We start from the raw sequence: 18,594 nt of genomic DNA, 5'->3' as shown, positions 1-18,594 counted from the left end.
CAACCGCATCTTCCATTTGATCAAGTTTATAAAACATTCAGCCTTTTTTCCAACTAGGATTTATAGTCTTTTAAATCTCTGAATAATTTATTCGTAGATCCTGATTGTTTGGGTCTCTGTTTTTTTCCCCCCTTGAGGTTTTACAATCACCATCACCATTCTTCTCTTTTTTATTTTTCTTGGTCTGACTGTTTTTGTTTCTGAGAGTTTCTTATATGATGTTGGACATTTTAATCGGTCTTTTGAAAATGTTATTAATGTTGTTTGTTGCCATAATTATTTCCTCAGGGTTTGCTATGTAATTATTTATCAGAAAAAAATTGTTGAGCAATTTTTGATTCATTCCATTCAGGCCATTCCATATCTCTGGCTCTGGAGAACTTTTAGGTTAGAAGTTTTAGGCATAGAACCATTTGGCAGTGACCAGACAGTAGAGTTTAATCTCTATACAATATTCCACCACACTACAGCCTCATCTAGTGTTAAAGGTAAACCATTCAGGAGATTCTCCATTTGTTCTAGTAAAGCCCGGCTTTCACTGTGTGTCACTGTTTCTTTGTTCAGTGTTTGAAGTTAAGTTAGATTTTGTGTCTTGATCAACGAAGATTCTCAGTAAAGTCAGTACCAGTCATATTTGTGCCAGGGTCTCCGTATATTAAAGCGCAACCTTGTGCTTTTAAATATGTGATTTCTGATTGTACAGTATATATGTATATATTCCACCAAGGAGAGTGACTTTTTGTATAATGAATGCTTTAATTTCCAGCCAAATTGTTGTCTTTCCTTTTTTTAAAAACTATTTTTTAACTATCTCAATTAAATGTTTGTAGTTTCCTTTGTAGCAGATGATTATTCCATCTGTATCAAGGCCACATTTGTTTTTGTGGGGTTTTTTTTTTGTTTTAATGAGGGAACATTAAAATCCCTATTTCCTCTGGGACAGGATGCATCTGCTCGAGAACTCTATGTTTCTTGGAGCATAACATTGTCAATATCTTTTATGTTCTCAACAAACTCTTGATCTAATGCCCCCCCTCCCCACACCCTGAACGTACTAGAGTATAAGCCTTCTATATTCCAACAAATAACTTTGTAAATTGTGAAAATGCTTTCTATTGTGTTGGACAGTGAATCTTGTTGAAAGTAACTGTTATGTGTCATATTATTTCAGACAGTACAATAATAAGCTATTGTGTTGATTGATTCATGTGTCAAATAACATTGTTTGCACAGCAATTGTGCTATGATGATGTTCATAAATGGTCAACAAAGCCATCACTACAGTTCCATTTTTAACTGCCTGAGACATGCTTCCGTTAGTTTGTATAATCACATTTTATTGTCCACCAGCTGGGGAGCATGCATGTTTCCCGTTTTTGTTTGAAAGATGGCTGAAATTCTGGCTGTTGAGGTGCAAATGGTCTTTAGACACCACAGGTTTATCATTCACATACATTGCCGGAGACTTTTCTCTTGTAGATGTTTTCTATGGGATGCAAGTAGCAGGAGAGCCTCGGTGTGATTATTGTTCTGTGAAGTTGGGAATCGCTGATCGTGGGCTGATACTAGTGTATGGGGGAATTTCTTCAGTCCCTGAATCTGCTTTTGGTAGATAAGCTTCAGAGTGAAGCTTATGACTGGTGACTGGTGGGTTTTCACATAGTGCCAGTGCAGAGCTGATCTCCGAGGCCATGTTTTGCATTTATTCAGGTCATGCATTGATTATAAAATACTACTTTTGACCTATAAAGCACTGAATGGTCTCGCGCTGCAGTTTTTGAGCGAAGTTCTGGTCTTTTATGATCCGCCACACCTACTTCGATCATAAGATGCAGGCTATTTGTTGGTACCTGGAATAGTGAAGGTTACAGCAGGGGGAAGGGCTTTCTCTTACAAAGCCCCACAGTTATGGAACAGTCTTCCAGTTAGTGTTGGGGACTCAGACACAGTCTCAGTGTTTAAGTCCAGGCTGAAAACACATTTGTTTTGCACTCTGCACCCAATGTACAATTTCTTAACCATTACATGAAAACTGGCTTTCCATAATCATTTAACTGTTTCTTCAGAAGTTCAGTCTCTTTACTGGTGGAGAAGTGAGATAGCATGTGATCTTGAGCTCCTCATGTGAAAGCGGTGTGAGCAGACTCAAGGTTTTTTGTCTATAATTTGTGATATTGAAATCAGATGTCTGGTACAGTATATAGTAGGTTGTCTGCTGGATTGCTGTTTTTTTTTTCTTTTTTTTCTTCTTTCTCCGTGTAATGTGTGCTTGAGAGAGATCTGCTGATGATAGCACTTTTCTAAGTTGGGTGAAATATTTGATAACAGTTTATAGAGGAAGTTCACTTCCCTGAACCACAACAGTGTCTATTTGCTAGATGTTGAGTGTTTCAGAAATACTACAATTTCATGGCCTTTGCGGTCTTTCTTTGGTGATGTAGCTGTAGTGTGGGCAGAAAGCGTTGTGCCGTGCATTTATGTTCTCTGTGTAGAGAAAGAAATTACCCAAGGTGCTTTGGTTTCCTTTCTTTGTATAGTCAGCAAATAGGGGGTTTTTTTGCTCCTTTTTTTTTTTTTTTTTTTTTTTTCTTTTTCTTCTATTTGTGGTTTCTTCGTTTGTTCTGAGTTAGTTCTGGTATAAGTTTTAATCCACATGCACAGAAGGCAATTGCAAACATAGAGACATTACACACATGGCACCCACATGGACATACGTACCAAGTCAATAATTAATGCTAAAGTTCAGAAGTTTGCATGTATGCTATATATATTGCTGTGAAACCTCTGCTTAGTTCTGGTTTCCATCTTAAGACAAAAAATTTGTTGAATGGAGTCAATCTGTGTGCAATTAAAGTGTCATGTGATCTCAATAGAAATATACCTGTTCCTGGAATTCCCCAGAGTTTGAAGAGATCAAAACAAATCCGGGACAAGGTTCTGGAAAAGTACCGGTCTGGTTGATACTTTCAAATATCACAAACTTTGAACATTCTACAGAACACCATTAAATGCATTATTAAAATTCAGAAAGAATCTGCCTGGAGGAGGCTGTCCATCAAAAACAGTGACCAGGTAAGTAGGATATTAGTCAGAGAAGCAACCAAGAGTCTGGCGTAACTCTGAAGAAGTTGGGTATTAGTATTCTTGCCCGATCTTGCATAAAATGTTCACACTTGCAATTTCCTATGTGCAGTGATACGTGTATTTGAAAGACTGGAGAAGAAGGATTAGTCTATGGAAAGAACTTATACATTATGGAATGCTAAATTAGGATCAGGCGTCTAATTCCTTTAGACAATGTCTATTACACAGCCTGAACGCCGATCATGTTGAGTTTAAGAGGACAAAATAAAAATAGGTGTTTTAATAAATTGTCAAACGCAAATCTAATTGTTTTGTCGTTGTTTTCTGCATTGTTAATTCAAAATAGGTGTCACGGATGTGTCGAGGTTTAAGGTAGCAGTAGAAGGGGCGATTGAGAACAATGGACCAATAGAACATTTTAGCTTTTGCAACTACATATTTAATGTGCTGTTCCTCTAGTTTATGTCGCACTCACCCTCATATTTCTCACGAGCTCCAATTACTGTGTTGATTTCTATCTTTAACTGACTTCACAGATTGGAACTTTAATACTTTCCAGAGAGAAAGAGATGGTGTGAGGGTTTGTAAAGTGTGTGTGTGTGTGTGTGTGTGTGTGTGTGTGTGTGTGTGTGTGTGTGTGTGTGTGTGTGTGTGTGTGTGTGTGTGTGTTTGATTTGGTACAGTGGAATGAATATGTGTGCATCGCAAAACTGAAACACATGCAGGCTACCGTGGAACATCTTTACATGGGGATAATCCCACCCAGCTGTAAGTCACACACTTCCTCGCCAGACCATTAAACACACACATGCAGACCTAACACATGTGACACACATGGGCATATGGAGGCAATAACTCATGCTAATGCACACAAACAAACATATACCATGCTGCAGTGTGTGTGTGTGTGTGTGTGTGTGTGTGTGTGTGTGTGTGTGTGTGTGTGTGTGTGTAAACAGATGCAGCAAAAAAGTTTTGCACTAATCACCGAGTTCCTGGATGAAATCTGCATATGGTAAATTTCAGAGTGGGTTTTCAAGAGAAAGGAGGTTGCAGTAATGTTGAGTTTCTCATGAAATCAACAGCTTACAGAACATCCAGACTCGGAGCTGCAGCTGAATTCGTACACTTCTTCCAACGCTCAAGTGTTGAAAAGCTCAAGGCACATTCAGTGTCAGGGGTTGCATGTTCTACTCAGGACACTTTTGAGGCTTGCTGTCACAGCTAGTTTAGAGCCGGTCCTCAGCACATGCCAGCTAACGCAGGCGAATCCAGACTTGTTTCTGGACGCTAATGAGGACAGATTTGGGAATTCAACTCCCGAGTCAATATCAGAATGGAGAGGAAACAAAACGTTGCTGCTATAGACATGGCATCCTCCATCCAAGGAAGTTTGGCTGATAGACATAAGCTTCCTTGCTGCGTGCTTCTCAGTTCTGAGCCTCGTCTGCCACCAGGTCCTCCACGCTAGTGCATTTTAATCATTTGCACATTCTGATACAGTGTAATATGATCCATCCATCTTCTATATCCTTCTTATCCTTCAGGGTCATGCGGAACCTGGAGCCTATCCCAGCGAGCATCAGGCACAAGGCGGGGTACACCCTGGAAGGAGTGCCAATCCATCGTAAGGCACAATTCCATTCACACGCTATGGACACTTGGGACACACCAATCAGCCATGCATGTCTTTGGACTGGGGGAGGAAACCGGAGTACCTGGAAGAAACAGTGTAATATAATAAATACATTTTGAGAGTTTAAAGTTTAAAGGTCATACAGACAATTGGATTTGTGAATTTAAGTAAAGTTCCACACTTATTTAAATGCCAAGTAAGACAGAAGAGTAATGTTCTACTGTTGCAAATAAGCATGCTTCATTTTGGATGCACTCACCGTGTAACAAAGCAGGAAGCTATTCTTAACTTAAACTGAAAGCACTGATCTGTGATCACTGTCTGAGATTCATAATCTACCAAGTACAATTTTATTAACAGACCATCCAGCGCTCATACAGTATACTCATCTTAAACATTTATCTGGGCCTTTACATTTAGAACAGTTAGCATAAGCAGGATGTGGCTATTAAGAAAATCCGACTCTAACCTCATACACTACGGTTATCTACAGCCTGAAATGACACCAAGGCGCTAAGCGATGTGCCTGCAATTATTAATGTGGCATAAAATAATAAAAATGACTGATTAATAACATATAAAGCGCAGTCTCATTTCTCCAAAGGAGTCGAACGCCAAAGGCGCCATGGAGAGAGAGAGAGAAAGGGAGGAGGAAGAAAAACATTTAGAGAACGAGTGTGACCAGACTCAATAATCATTCATCACTGGAAACAATGAAAGAGCCTGTCGAGCAGCTCAAATCAAACACAGGAACACGAGCCCACGTAAAGTGATAATCAATACTCAGCAATAATGCCGGCTATATATCAAGCCAGGCCCGAGAGGCAAAAACCACACACAAATTTAAATCTTACACGAGAAGTACAAATCATACAACTGCCATGTATCATAGAACAATTTCTAAACCCGAGGGTTTCCGTTCTGTGTGTTTATTCGATTTCTGTCCTCAGTATAACTCAGCCAGGTAATCAGAATAGGGCAGCGGGTTTGTATTACTCAGTAGTGCTGAAAAATACACAAACTCGTAAATACTATGCAGTGACACAATTTGCGTTTACTACAACTGCGCCATGGAAGATCACCAGTCTGCATACGACACCGACACAGAATAAGTTCCGTAATATTGTCACGTGTTCAGAATTTGCGACTTAACTTCCAATGTTACATGTGCGTTTACATGCTCCCTGGTGGTCGAGAGGCTAAGGCTCCTCGGCCCTCACCACCACAGCCCGGGTTCGATTCCCGGACAGTGAAACCCCATCCGCTCTGAGTTGGCCACCATGCCAGTCCCGAACCTGGATTTTAAAGGGCATCGGGCATAAAACCTGTGCCATATCAATGATCAAATAACTCAACTCCAAACACGACCCTTACTGTGGACAGAGATGATATCCTAGTTATTCCAAGCTTTTGTATTGGCTTATTTTAGCAGCATTTAAAAAGGTATTTTTTTTTATGAGATGAGGGTGTGGGTGATTCTGAGATCATAAGACCTATTCTTAGGGTACTGCCTTAGTTCTCTGGTTAATTAAAGTTACTAAGATTAGCTGTATGTGTGGAGCACTTTTTGGCTACCTTTTTGCGCTCACCCTTAATTACCCTGGCATTTCCTCTTAGCTAAGGATAACTGTATTCTGTTTCTTCCTGTGGCCTCAAAGAGAGCGAGAGAGAGAGAGAGCGAGAGCGAGGATGAAACATTTTTTTTTTACATTTTGATAAGCTTATTTTTAACTTTCAACTTACTTGAAATCCAGTAAAACGTAGGTAACGAAGGCGTAGTAGTGGATTGCACGAGGGCATCACTTGTAATGCAGTGTTGTGCACTGACTAAAAGTAGTAAAGCTATTAGTCAGCTGCATCTTTACCACCACGTCCAACTGGCTGCACACATATACATACACTCCTCAGTTTTATACTTCTAGTGGAACATTAAATTCATATCTCAAAGCAGTTTCAAATATAACCTCATCCTAAAATCCCATCTGCATCTTCCTCTCAGCTGAATCACATGTAATCATTTTAAACTCATCCTTTTAATCTTCATCTCTAATCACTCTTCTTTCTCTCTTTTCTCTCTCTTTGCAGCTGAATGCCTGCCAACCCACCCACCCACCTCTCTCTCTCTCGCTCTCTCTCTCTTGCTCGCGCTCTCTCTCTCTCTCTCTCTCCTTCCTTATAAGGGGTATTAATCTCTTCTCCCCAAGGCACCTCATGGCTATGGGGATGAATAGATCCAGCCTGTCAGCCTCATGAAAAGTGAGTGCAGATTAATTGAGATTTTCCAACGACTGTAAATCCAGGGTTCAAAATTTCATCATCAGTCACCCAACTTGAAAAAACCTGGACGCCCGTCCCACCGTCCCCCTGAGTGCTGAGAGCTGTACTGTATATCTACAACAGTACAGGAGAAAGCTCTTAATGAAAGGTAGCATGAAAATGACACAAACACTTAAACACACTCCTACATCTACGCAACTGTTTAACTATTGATGAAGAAAACAGAAGAACGGGGGAGAGGTGAAGGCATTGTTCTGACTAGAAATGAACTCTGAGTGCAAAGAGCACAATGGAGGACGGAAGACAGAAAGAGGTTCATGTATTATTCCGCACCCTGATTTAAGAGGGCCATTGGCTTTTAGCATCTTGTAGGTCTATATCTACACTGTGTTCCTGAGGAGTGGGTCCGGGATAAACAGGGTCAGGACTATGGGAGTGATCGGGGATTAATCGCATAGTTGAAATAATCAGAAATACCAACAAAAACAACGACATGAAGTTATGATTTGACATGCTAAACTGTAAACCGGATGTCCATCAATCACTCCTATATCAATCACCAATCAGCAAAAAAGTCAGGCAGTCCCTTTTCAGATGGAGCAACAGCAGCGCTATAAATTCTGCAGCAGTACCACAGACCTACATCGCTCTCTGTTAATAAACACAGACTTAATTCAACCCAAAAGGACAACCGACCGCACCTCAAACGTTCGAGCGCTGCGTTGTTTAAAAGTAGTTTTTGCTTTGAACAAATGCGTGTCTTTTAATTCTGCAGGAATAACACACATTTATTATGTTGGTAACACTTTACCATAACAGTACATGAATAATCATGCACTAATGCCTGCATTAATCCCGGGTGAAATATGAACGAATGATGAATCACGAACTAATCGAGAGCTAACCGGAACTACGACGTGAGTCTCGTGGATTCATGCGTGAATAATGGACTTTGGAAATACTTTGTGTGTTGGAATGGTGCTTTATCATAGCTTTGAATGCATATTTAAAACCTGACACTGTCCAGAAGGTAATATGACAGGTAGACACGTCTCAATACTTCATGAATATGCTTTTTGTACACTGGAAAAAAAAATAATAATTCATGGGTCAATTTATTTAAATTAAGGACAGGATTTCCACTTAAGTTAAATATGTAAGTTCAATAACAACAACAAAAAAGTAAACGTTAAACTCGTTAAATAGAAAGTCTGAGACCTCGTTGATTTGATGAAAATTTGAGATTTTTTTTGCTTGTTTTTTTAAGTGTATATTTGTAATAGTTTCTCCCACATCATTCTTATTATGACATTGTGACAGAATGCATTGCTTTACCCTAATAGACAGACATTAGATTTTAGCCACTCATCTAATATTACAGCCACTGCTTTCATCTAAAATCAAAGCAATATACATCATAAACATGTTGATGTCAAGTTTTGTTGTGCTTTATAAAGTATTTATGCTTATGAATTTGTCAAGGAAAAAGAATGTTCAGCAGAATAAATGAGCAGCTGAAGTTGGACCAGCTGTAATTAGACAGTGGGACGGTGAACAAACAGCACTTGCATTATTCTTCTGCTATAATATAGACTGAGCCACAAGAATGTTGCAGATCACTTAAAGTTAGGACCCACTTCATGTTAACACAGCTTCTTCACAGCCTGTGGGAGGCCATTAAAACCGAATGGAGCTCTGACACGTCCGTGTGTAAAAGGCCGTCGGCAAGTTTACCCCAAAGACTTCATTATTTGAAAAAGCTCTAAAGGATAAACTATTCCGTATGTTGAAATCTGCTTCATTCTGCAGTCAAACATTGCATCAAATTTAGTAATTTTAATTTAGCATGCCGTGGACGGAATTCCTTTTGCTGAGAAGCATCAAGACAAATCAATTAAAAGTTCTTCTGACTGCCTATCACGAAACATTTTTATCCTGATGGGAGTGGTCTCTTCCAGGATGACTCCGCCCCCACCCACCGGGCTCGTGGAGTCACAGTGGGAGATTTTGGAGCGATGTGTTAGACAGCACTCTTCACCGGCATCATCAAAACACCTATTAAGAATACAACTGTGTTCAATGCGTCAGAATATTTCCCGAGACTTGAGGAATCTGTGTCATTGAAGCTGCTCTGGCGACTCATTGTGACCCAGCACCTTGCTGACACTTTTTATGTAAGTCTTTCAATTTTGGTGTCTGTAAAGAAGGAAAAAAATACTTCATGAATCCTGAACGATGAATAACCCACGAGGTTATTGAGACTCTTCTGCCTGAGAATGAATCTGGATCTATTGGTACATATTAGCACATTTAATAGAAGTGAAGAGTCTGTGATGGACTCGTTAATGCACCCAAGACACACTTAATGTATTTCAATCCGAAGGTTCAGATCACTTCAAGAGGTCTGAGATGCATTTTCACGACATTACATCATTATAAACATGTCTTTCCATGCTATGTTTGAGAATCAGAACTGTTAAAGTGTTTTATTCCTCTTATACCACGTGCAATTTGCTAATGCTAACAATTTACATGTATAAAAACTGTTCCTTGCAGCCAGAACTACTCTCAGAGCTGTTATTATAGAAAATGAATTAATCAATCATCTAACCCTTCTAGGCATGTAGAGAACTTCTTAAACATAGCTACTAGAACTCATCCTTAGACATTACTCAAGCAGAACGTCTAGAAATTTCTTAAATAGGTCTTTTAGAACATTTCGTAAATGAGGCATTCGGAAAAGGAAAAAAAAAAAAAAAAAAACCTCCACAATCCCACTCTAATGGCCAGAACAAAAGCTCAAAGCCTTAGAGCTTACATGTCAGAATATATCATTTAAATGGTTTTGTTTCTGTAGTTTCCTTATATTTCTGCAAAGTTTCTACTAGCTAGTTAACTTAGAAACTCCAGAGGGGGAAAAAAAGGTCCTCACTTCTAAAGTAAAAGCTGTGATTGGCTATCACCCATTATACATTTATACATTTAACCAATCCGCTACAAAGGGGGAAGAAAAAAAAAAACGCCCTGTCTACGGCATCTTGAAGTAAAAAAGAAAAAAAAAAGAAAAAAATAATCCAGATGAAAAGAAACTTGATTATAGCCCTTAAAAGGGCAATCAGAGCACTACACCATGGAGAGAGAGAGAGAGAGAGAGAGAGAGAGAGAGAGAGAGAGAGAGAGAGAGAGAGAGAGAGAGAGAGAGAGAGAGAGAGAGAGAGAGAGAGAGAGAGAGAGAGAGAGAGAGAGAGAGAGAGAGAGAGAGAGAGAGAGAGAGAGAAAGCTGTGCATTTACTTGAAGAGTATGTTCTGCTCAGATGCATTAACATAAAGCTAAAGGGAGTGGAATTGCAGGCTGCTGCCAGGCGGTTGCCTAAATTGGGGGAAAATTATTGCATTGCTTCCTGCCAGTGTCCTGGTAATTACACTGTGCCTCTTCGAGCATGTGAGGGAGGAGGAGAAAAAAAAGCGTGCCAGTGCTGATGAATAAGGCACTGATTGCTGGTATTCAGTTCCCTGCTCTGATCGTTTCAGCGCATGTGACAGGTATTGCTGTCGTCCTTTCTTCTCACTCTCTTTTTCTTTGAAGAGCAAAGGCTGGGAGAAAGGAGGCCTGTTGTTCTATTTAAAGAGCCACTTTTATCAGCTGGCCAACTGAAATGGTGTCACTGAGAGGTTTAAAAAAAAAAATTAAAAAAAAAGAATCTCAATGACAGTAAAAAATGACAGTTTATTTTTCCATATTCGATTAAAGCAAAACGTATTTAGATGTGAGCTCGCTAACTCTCGGAGAAATGGGGTGAATCTGTTTGAATCCGTCATCGAGTCTTCCTGAATCAATTGTGTTGTTTTTTTTTAAACACGTTGGTTTCCTTAAGAGTTCGAACGTTTCAGCATTGTTAACAGCTTTTTAGTCAATGGATTTCCAAAACGAGAAGCCGCTGCCTCGTTGTCAGCCATTTTGTCAACTTCTCCACACTCGAGTTCTTCCATTCCAACCTTGGCAAACCATATCTTCATGGATCTCGCTTTGTGCACAGGAACAAATCTGGGCCTCTTTGTTCCAGTGAAGGGAAATTGTAATGCTAAAGCATACAAAGACAATATAGCCAATTATGTGCTGGGAAGAACCACATATGAGTGTGAGTCTCAGGTGTCCACAAACACCATGACACTACGAATGAGAGAATATCGAGATGTTGTTGAGAGTTTAGCCTCCATAATGCTGATGCATAATGCTCATAAAGAGTGGTCTGATTCAGTCAAATAGAAAAGTATTTGAAATGATAAATTACTCACTACTTTGCTTGATACTAGTGTCCATTTTGCCAGTTATTTTGTCATTTACTCTTAGTGCGGTAATGTCCTTGATAGTTTTGATCATATTTCATTAACCTTATTCTTTTTTTGTTTAGTCAAGTTTTAGTTGACTAAAAGTCTGGGCATTTAATCTTATCTTAGTCAAAGAAAAGTGTAAGTATTTTAGTCTAGTTTTAGTCAGTGAAAACAGTAGACATTTGTAGCCATAAGATTACTATTGATTAACATTTCAGTCAGTCTCGTCTAGCCAGTGGTGGAAATGGCCGAGATGCTCTGGGGGGACTGTAGTTGGGGGTTTTTTTGTTTTGTTTTGTTTTTTGTTGGTTTTATTTTTATTTTTATTTTATTTATTTATTTATTTATTTATTTTTTTGGGGGGAGCATATATGTGCAAATGTAATATAAACATATACATATAAATACCTCTTTAATATATAGTAACATTATACTTATTTCATGTCTCCTCAACCAATATGTGTTCTTAAATATCAAGACAGGAACGTTCATGAATTATGCGTGGCACAAAACAAACACTGTTCATTCATCCATATCTTCCATATCTCGACCCTCTACCCTCTCACTCCCAGCTTTTTTTACAAGGTGGTCCAAAGTAATTAAATATAGTTTTTCTCATTCTGCCTAACTGGCTCTCTCTCTCCCCTTCCAACTTCTCTCTCTCTTTCTTGCCATTTTTAAATGTCAACAAAAAAAAACAGTGACAGCCCGTGTCAGTGCAATAAGGAAAATGAAAGTGCTACAGTAAAATCCCATAGAGGCTTGAGAATCTGTTTAAATGACTTTACAAACATTACATATCACAACGTAACTACTGACCATGTTTCTATTTGTAATAAACATGTAGGCTAACATAACTGTGGATATAATACTTAGCAAGCTATACTAGATAAACAGATTAAAATAGATTAAACCTGGATCATTTCAGGTACTTGCACACAGCTTTATCCATATAAACGTTTCTACTATTGTGTTTGTTAAAGTAACTGTTTCTGGTAAGATCTTCAGCTCTGTTAAGACTCCGTTAACTTACTGTACCTGAGGTGGTCTGATCAGTCCTGTGAGGATGCTTACCGACAGACAAGCGTTCCCACTGGCTGCAGCCTATGGGAATTATAGCAAAAGTATACACACAAATGTGTGTGTGTGTGTGTGTGTGTGTGTGTGTGTGTGTGCATGGTGCCTTGTGATGATCTGGCATTCCATCAAGGGTGTATTCCTGCCTCACACTCAGTGTTCCATGGGATAGTTTCTGAATCCACTGCGACCCTAAACATGATAAATCACTTCCCGAAGATAAATTAATGAATTTTGCTTGTGACGACTGCTCTAAAAACGCCTGTTTGCCTGTTTGGTAATAATGATGGTTATTAAAGTGTATGTACAAATCTAGAAGACTAATGGTTTAGCAAAAAAAACGTTGAAACTGAAACTGTAGGAATGTGTATTTCAAGAAACACTTTAACAAGACTTTCACTCAATCTTCAAAACTGAACATGATCTCAAAACCGAGACGGCTTTGACTACAACACCGTTCTGCTTCCTACCAAACGGCAGGTGGGAAAACAATATCTGCGATTTACACCTTAAAATATGCCACAGTCTCTTTTTTTGGGAAGTATCATCATATTTATAATGGTATGTCTTCACCAAAATATAAGTGGATGGAAAAAAAAAATTAGATATAATAGACACTTAATAATAGACACTTTGAAATACTTTGACGCAGACGATGAATGCATCCGCTATGATATACTAAGATGCACTACGATATGCATTTACTAAGATATAATTTAACGTGTCCGACTTATCAAAAGCAGATAAAATCAATATTACATTTTGAAATGCAATATCTGCCACTGTTCTTGATTGCACTAAGATTTCACTATGTGCACTATGGGAGTGGAAATAAACAGGAAATGATGATACCCTAGGGCATTTGAGTATTTTAATAATAATAATTCCTTTCAGAGAAATAAATGTGCAGCATGAACATTGTCATTCATATCCTGCTTGACGCTCATGTTAATGCCTCCTGAACTGAATCTGGTGAGTGTGAACAGGAACGTCAGACTATACTGGATTATGAGTCTCAAGCAGAGCAAGTGGGGCTTACTCACGCTTACACAAAAATCCCACACTTTTTTAAGCATTGTTTACAAAATCCTGAAATGAACTATAGGACACAGTGTTATTACATTCCTACAGTAATCATATAAACCTTCTAATCCATTGGTGACTAATTTGTAAATCCTTGTTGCATTTCGGAATATAGCAGCCCTCTATACAGCTGCTTTTATTGACTTGCCAGAGGGTCCCGAAGCATTTAAAGATGATAAGTATTTCATACACAGAACTTCCTTTTCTTGTTGCATTTCAGATGATGGCCTCACAATAGGCAAAGCCATTCTCGGTCCATGATAAAACGCATATGGGGAGAATGAAAGCCTTATTATGCTAGACTGAATAGGTCTCTGTAAAGCCTGTAGTCTACCTGCCCTGTGCTCCTCTTCTTTCCCTTTTAGATATTTTGCCATCAGTTCACTGGAAATCCAGGACAGAGCGGAGCTAAGAGCAGAAGACAAAGACCCACCGAGTGCATGGGGAAATTCATGGATTAAAACTATCCACTGGTCTCTCTGATGCAGATAAGCATTAATCTCCGGCTAAAAGGATTTTAACAGACGGATCATCCCTAATCTTGTCATTTTGTCACAGACTAAATGTAGCTTGGAAACTATATTTCAAGTTGAATACATGTTTAATGAATTTAATGGATGTACTCTCCTCATCCCTCCTTTGTGTTTCCACTTCCTGTTTCTTCATTACTCAACCCAGTGTCAAGAAGAAACAAACACAAACAAACAAAAAAAAAGCGTCTGGAATCATTTGATCCGTGATCAATATGATTAAAAAAAGAGAGCAAATTATTTATTAAAACAGTGTAGTAGTAGAGGCTTGGTTAAATGACGTTGGTGCAGAGCAAGGCACACAGAGCATTCAAGAGAATCTTGATTCGTTGCTATGCAACATGTGCTTGTGACATGATGTTGATATTCATCATACGTGTATGTGAATGTGAATGTTTTTGTTCTCTGTGAGACAAGGTTGCCACTGACAGGTAAAGAGAATAACGTTGATTATCTCATTACCTGTCGGGGGGGTGTATTTATTAGGCAGCAAGTGAACAGTCAGTACTCGACGTTGATGTGATGGAATCAGGAAAAATAGGCAAGCGTAAAGATCCGAGCGACTCTGACAAGAGCCGAACAGTGATGACTAGACGACTGGGTCAGAGCGTCTCCGAAACAACAGGTCTTGTGGGATGTTAGTACCTAACAAAAGTGGTCCAAGGAAGGACAACCGGTGAACTGTGGACAGGGTCATGGGCGCTCAAGGCTCAGTGACGCTTGTGGGAAGTGAAGGCTAGCCCGTCTGGTCCGATCCCACAGAAGAACACACAGTGCATCGCTGTCAGAGTGCCTCTACATTATCCAGATCTCAATCCGATAGAGCGTCTGTGGAATGATGCTCGACAAACAAGTCTGATCCATGGAGGCCCCACCTCGCAACTTACAGGACTTAAAGGATCTGCTGCTATCTGAAATTAAACAGCAGTAAGACTGAGCTACTCGGTGTTGAGCTACAACAGCACTTGTGAAGATGAACACCTTCACCCTCTCCATTGACGGCTGCACCATACCCTGCTCCACTCAGGTTAAGAGCCTTGGTGTCTTTTAGATAGCACTCTCTCCTTTGCTGCACATAAACAATGGTTCTCGCAGTGCCTTTTTCCATCTACGGAACACTTCAAGACTACGCCCATCCCTCACTCAACACAGCACAGAAGTCTCGGTCAGTGCTTATGTTACCTCGTGCATTGACTACTGGAATTCCATCCTGTCTGGCATCAATAATAAACTACTTCACCGGCTCCAAATAATCCAAAACTCTGCAGCAAGGATCATTACATGCTCCAAATCAACCAGACACGTAACACCTCTCCTCATCCAGCTTCACTGGCTTCCTGTTGCTTACCGAATTAAATTCAAAATTCTGCTTCTCACATTTAAGGCTCCCACTTACCTCACTAACCTCATGGAGAACCACACCCCTCCCCGCCTACTGCGATCCTCCTCAGCAGGTCTACTAGCAATACCGGACATGAGCTTTACCACCACGGGTGGAAGATCCTTAGCCCCATAGCTCTGGAATTCACTTCTCCATCACATCCACAACTGTGAATCCATTTCAAGATTCAAAAGTTCTTTAAAAACTCATCACTTCAGGCTTGTGTATTCTCTGTGGCATGCTTACATGATACTTCATTATAATGTGTTTTAGTGTTTTATGTATAATATTGTATAATGTGTGTGTGTGTGTGTGTGTGTATATGTGTGTGTATGTGTGTGTATGTGTGTGTATGTGTGTGTGTGTATGTGTGTGTATGTGTGTGTATGTGTGTGTATGTGTGTGTATGTGTGTGTATGTGTGTGTATGTGTGTGTATGTGTGTGTATGTGTGTGTATGTGTGTGTATGTGTGTGTATGTGTGTGTATGTGTGTGTATGTGTGTGTATGTGTGTGTATGTGTGTGTATGTGTGTGTATGTGTGTGTATGTGTGTGTATGTGTGTGTATGTGTGTGTATATCGTGTTTTGTGAATTGTATTTGTGAAGTGACCTTGGGGGTCGAATGGCGATTTTTAAAAATAAAATGTATTATTATTATTATTATTATTATTATTATTATTATTATTATTATTATTATTATACGATGGGATTCAATTGAAAGATTTGCTGGACTACTGATGATCTCACTGCACTGCACAGTTGTTGGTGTCGCTACCAGCTGCATGGTGCTGCAGAAGTAGCAGTGGAGTGGAAGGACAAAGACTAAAACACCTTTTACTCAGCCCACTGTGTTCCTCACTCTGCCAACACTGATAAAGGAAAGCTCCAGTGCGGCACAGCCAAGCAGTGAAGAGCGACAGTCAAGGAGACACACACACACACACACACACACACACACACACACACACACACACACACACACTTATTCACTTCTGATAAAGAGAAAGTGCCAAAGACATAGTATTCATGCATCAGCACCTGCTGCGTTGACAAACATCAACAGCGGCTCTCTTTGTGTGTCTCCTCACACACACGCACACACACACACACACACACGTACACCCACCTACCATTCTAAAACCCAATGTGCCATGACCAGGTTCTAATGTCTCTGACTTTATTTATATATGTGTCTTTTCCTTTCATAGCTGCATCCACTTCAAAAGTAAAATAAATAATAAATACAGATATGAATTCAAAACTGCAGCGGCGTACCAGCGATGTCGGGAAACTGTCATGTTCCACTGCCGAGCTTGGCAAACACACACCGACCTGTGAATTTATGACTCTGAAGTGGGTTTCTCGCTCGAGGCCAGAGACACATTGTGAGGCCTGAAAATGATCTTCTTATTAATCTGTGAAAATGTGATTTACATCATAAACTAAATACAGTTCTGTAATAAATAGAACCATATAATATAACATTAGCCAGTAAAGTTATTTTAAAAAAATAATCTATGTTGCTGGGTTCAACCACAGAATGTTTACGTGTTAAAGTACATCAATAAAGTAATGTACTGTATATGGTTAGCATGTTTGCCTCGCACCTCCAGGGTTGAGGGTTTGATTCCCGGCGCCGCTCTGTGTGCACGGAGCTCCCAGTGCTTCAGGGGGCTTCCTCCGGGTACTCCGGTTTCCTCCCCCAGTCCAGAGACATGTGTTATAGTCTGATTGACATTTCCAAATTGTCCAGTGTGTGAATGGGAGTGTGATGGGTTGGCACCCCGTTGACACAGGGTGTCCCTCTTCCTGTGCCCCAAGTCCCTGAGATAGTCTCCAGACTCCCCCACAACCCTGTGTAGGATAAGCGGTAGAGAAAACGGATGGATGGATGTGTTTGTGTAACTGAATATGACTACATTATTCAGATTGAACAGCTAATGTGTTCTAAACAAATGCAAATGCACATACAAATAGGTGGTGCGCTATTCGTTGTATTGTTTTATTTTCTGGACAGAAAGGTCGAGTCTATCACACAACAAAAAATTCATGGTGTTTTACACTTGGTCTTAGCCAAAAGGTTGAAATCCGTGGTGTTTTAATAGGGCTACTAGTTTGTTCATGGTTTGGGAAATAGAACCAAATTACATTTGTTAGGAAATATCACAGCCACGTTCTAACAAAAATAATAACCGCTTTTCTGGTGGTATAGTTGGCCACACCCACTTCAGGAGTGTTTCGATTAATATGCAGTATAACCAGGCTCCTTTATTGCTTCCCTTTACTCACGTTCTACCTCCAGTTCAACGTTTGCTTAACTAATGAGAAGAGACAAAATTCAGATGAGTCATCTTCCTCCTGGAATAAATTAATAACCGCAGTGGACGGCAAATTAGCGAGTGTTTATTTATAACTATCAATATTTAATTAAGCGTATTTTAATCTTCCCCTCATCTGCAGTTTATAATTCGCAGTGGCTGTTTAAATATTAAAATTAATTTGTGCACAGACGAAGAGGATGGATTGAAGTGTGTTGTGGAAGAACACACACCACTTGACTTTTTTTTTCCTTTTCTTTTTAATTGTAAACCAAACACGTTGCTTCAAATCCATTTTGTTCTGTTTTCCTCTCCCTATCCTCTTCTCCTCGGTGTATAACTTGTACCAAATCATTAATCTAGCTTTAGTTTATGACCTTAATTAGGACTTTCCTGCACAAAATACCTGGCTCTCTCTTCTTTTCTGTTACGTTCTCTCTTTTATTTTCCTTCACTCCCTTTATCCCTCCTTTTCTGAGCCAGGGGTCACCAGTAGCAATTAGAGCTCTGGTCTTCAGGCTGGACGCAGACTCGGAAGGCTCTCCAGACCTCTGCTCAGTGTGAGAAATAAAAAAGCTCCAAAATGGCAAACGCACACAGCCACACTCTGCGGAGTTAATGCGGAGTTGATAGTGTTGATAGATTGTTCTGAATGAGATCTGGAGATGGTTTCATTCATATAAAACCAAGTTTACTCATGCCAGATGGATTGGTTTGCATATTTCACTGCTGATCTCCTGGGATTTTCACACAAAACAGTCTCTATAGTTTACACAGTGACTTTCGGTTCTGCAGGTGGAAATGACTTGTTCATGAGAGAGAGATTTTTTTTTAGCTGACAAGGAGGCTAGGGAAACTCAAACAACTCTTCACAA

General features: G+C 39.7%; 1 protein-coding gene across 5 annotated transcripts in view; it reads right to left on the bottom strand.

Annotated features, from left to right (window-relative positions):
* The window catches only part of qkia (QKI, KH domain containing, RNA binding a), a 115,490-nt gene that overhangs the window by 1,914 nt on the left and 94,982 nt on the right, over positions 1-18,594 (bottom strand). For all 5 annotated transcript variants that reach the window (XM_053682804.1, XM_053682806.1, XM_053682803.1 and 2 more), the window contains one exon: positions 1-4,802. This exon is cut by the window's left edge. In XM_053682804.1, coding sequence (XP_053538779.1) covers positions 4,729-4,802 — 74 coding nt within the window. In that variant the 3' untranslated portion in view covers positions 1-4,728. The remainder of the gene's footprint in view (positions 4,803-18,594) is intronic.

Source organism: Ictalurus punctatus, chromosome 9, assembly GCF_001660625.3.
Source record: "Ictalurus punctatus breed USDA103 chromosome 9, Coco_2.0, whole genome shotgun sequence".
NCBI lineage: Eukaryota > Metazoa > Chordata > Actinopteri > Siluriformes > Ictaluridae > Ictalurus > Ictalurus punctatus.
The sequence above is the reverse complement of the archived record's forward strand: the minus strand, read 5'-3'. Positions and strand labels throughout refer to the sequence as shown.